This window comes from Physeter macrocephalus, chromosome 11 (assembly GCF_002837175.3).
Source record: "Physeter macrocephalus isolate SW-GA chromosome 11, ASM283717v5, whole genome shotgun sequence".
In the NCBI taxonomy this organism is placed as follows: Eukaryota; Metazoa; Chordata; class Mammalia; order Artiodactyla; family Physeteridae; genus Physeter; species Physeter macrocephalus.
Genome location: NC_041224.1, coordinates 43752125 through 43753915, shown reverse-complemented (window position 1 = coordinate 43753915; position 1791 = coordinate 43752125). Strand labels below are relative to the sequence as shown.

The 1791-nt window shown below is 56.5% G+C and overlaps 1 protein-coding gene across 3 annotated transcripts in view; it reads right to left on the bottom strand.

The window, feature by feature from the left end:
* The window catches only part of PLIN1 (perilipin 1), a 13743-nt gene that overhangs the window by 5076 nt on the left and 6876 nt on the right, over window positions 1-1791 (bottom strand). For all 3 annotated transcript variants that reach the window (XM_024117246.3, XM_028495754.2, XM_055087937.1), the window contains 2 exons: window positions 1216-1480; window positions 736-908 (listed from right to left, as the gene is read on the bottom strand). In XM_024117246.3, coding sequence (XP_023973014.1) covers window positions 736-908; window positions 1216-1480 — 438 coding nt within the window. The remainder of the gene's footprint in view (window positions 1-735; window positions 909-1215; window positions 1481-1791) is intronic.

Sequence of the window (1791 nt, the reverse complement as noted above, 5' to 3'; positions counted from 1 at the left end):
AAAAAAAAAAAAAAAAAGTACTACCCTCTTGATGGCTGAAAAGTGGTTATCTTGTTTGCTGACATTTATGCGTTAATGCTTTTATTTCCTTTTTTTGCAGGGGGAGGGGGGGCTTAGTTTCTCACTAAAGTTCCTATGAAAATAATCCAGGCTATCTCTGCTAAAATACACAGAGAGGTGGAGGTGGGGTGTGGTGGGGAGTAAGCCCTATCTGGGCCTAGAAAAGGCAGCTTTACCTTGGGTGCAGTGGGATGAAAATTAGAAGCCTCTAGAAGGGAAACCAGAACCCTGGGGGCAGTCAGAGACACAGCCCAGCTGGGGCTCTCTTCCCAACAGAATGGGTTTTGTGCCTTGCTTATTTACAGATGACACTCCCTAGTGCCTAGAGGGCAGGTGAGGGGGTCTCTGCGTCCTCACAAGTGGGAGGGCCCACTTGGGAGGAGGAAGGCTTGGGGGGGGTGGGGGGACTCAGAGGGAGAATGGGAGAGACAGAAGAGGGTGGGGGGCAGGACCACCCTAACAAGCAGGCCTGCCCTCTCCCCTTGCATCCTAGAGGACTAGCCCACCACCCCACCTAAGGCCTCTTGTCCTTAGACCTAAAGTCCCCACCCAGGCTGGAAGAGAGGAAGTTCCTAGGACAGGAGGCAGAATTGGGTAGGGGATGGGAGGGACCAGGAGGCCCACAGACAGGGTTCCCAGGCCATGGGTCAGTCAGAGCTCAGGGCAGACACTCACCAGGGGCGCCACACCTGGGATCCACAAGGCCAGGTCCTGGCCCTGTTTCAGCGCCCGGGCTGTGGTCTGGAAGGTGTGTTGAGAGAGAGTGTTGGCCAGGGCCCCAACCCTGCTCACGAGGCCCGGCTTGGCCTGGGGAGGTTTCTGGGCATGCTGGTGTCCTGGAGCAGGGGCTAGGTAGGAGTTTGTGAGGGGAAGGAAAGGAAAGCTGATCAGAAAGGCGCTGGGCAAAGCTGGGTTGTGTCTAGGGTTGGAAAGTGGTCATCCTAGCTCCACCACAAGCTCGCGGGTGATTTGGGCAACTCACTTTCTCCACTTAAAAATGGGGAGAGAGGGCTAGGTGAGGATGGATCCATCTGAAAATCTTGCTGGGCCATCTCTGTTCCAGAGCAGGGGCTAGATGAGCCCTGGCTGCCTCTTCCTAATTCCCAAGCAGCATGGGTGGCCAACTCACTCCCCAGGCCCCCTAATGGCAGATACCTGTCTCTTCCTTGGCTGGAGGGAGGAGGAACTCTACCACCTTCTCAACACCACTCAAGGCCAAGTCGGCCCCTCCAGAGGCTAGCTGGCCAGCTCGGGTGTTGGCAGCAAATTCGGCAGTGTCTTTGACCATCCCCCAGGCGAGCTCACAGCCAGCCAGAGCGGCCCCTAGGACTTTGTCTGAAGTGCTGGCGATGGGCACACTGATGCTGTTCCTGGCACTGCGAAGGCGGGTAGAGATGGTGTCCTTCAGCTCAGAAGCGATCTGGAGGAAGTGGGGAGGGGAGTCAGGCATGTGGATCTGGCAGACCCTGAGCCCAGCTTCAGGAAAGCCTCATTTAAAGGGGACTGGCACCAATATTTGGGCAGCTTGATTAAGCTGAACTTAAAAGGAAAAGGGCTCCAGTCCTTCCTGTGCCAACCACTTAGATCTCCTGGCTTCTTTGCACCCCATTTCTACCTGTCAAGATCCTAGCCATCCTCCAAAATGCCCCCCCGGGGCTTCCCTGGTGGCGCAGTGGTTGAGAGTCCGCCTGCCGATGCAGGGGACACGGGTTCGTGCCCCGGTCCGGGAAG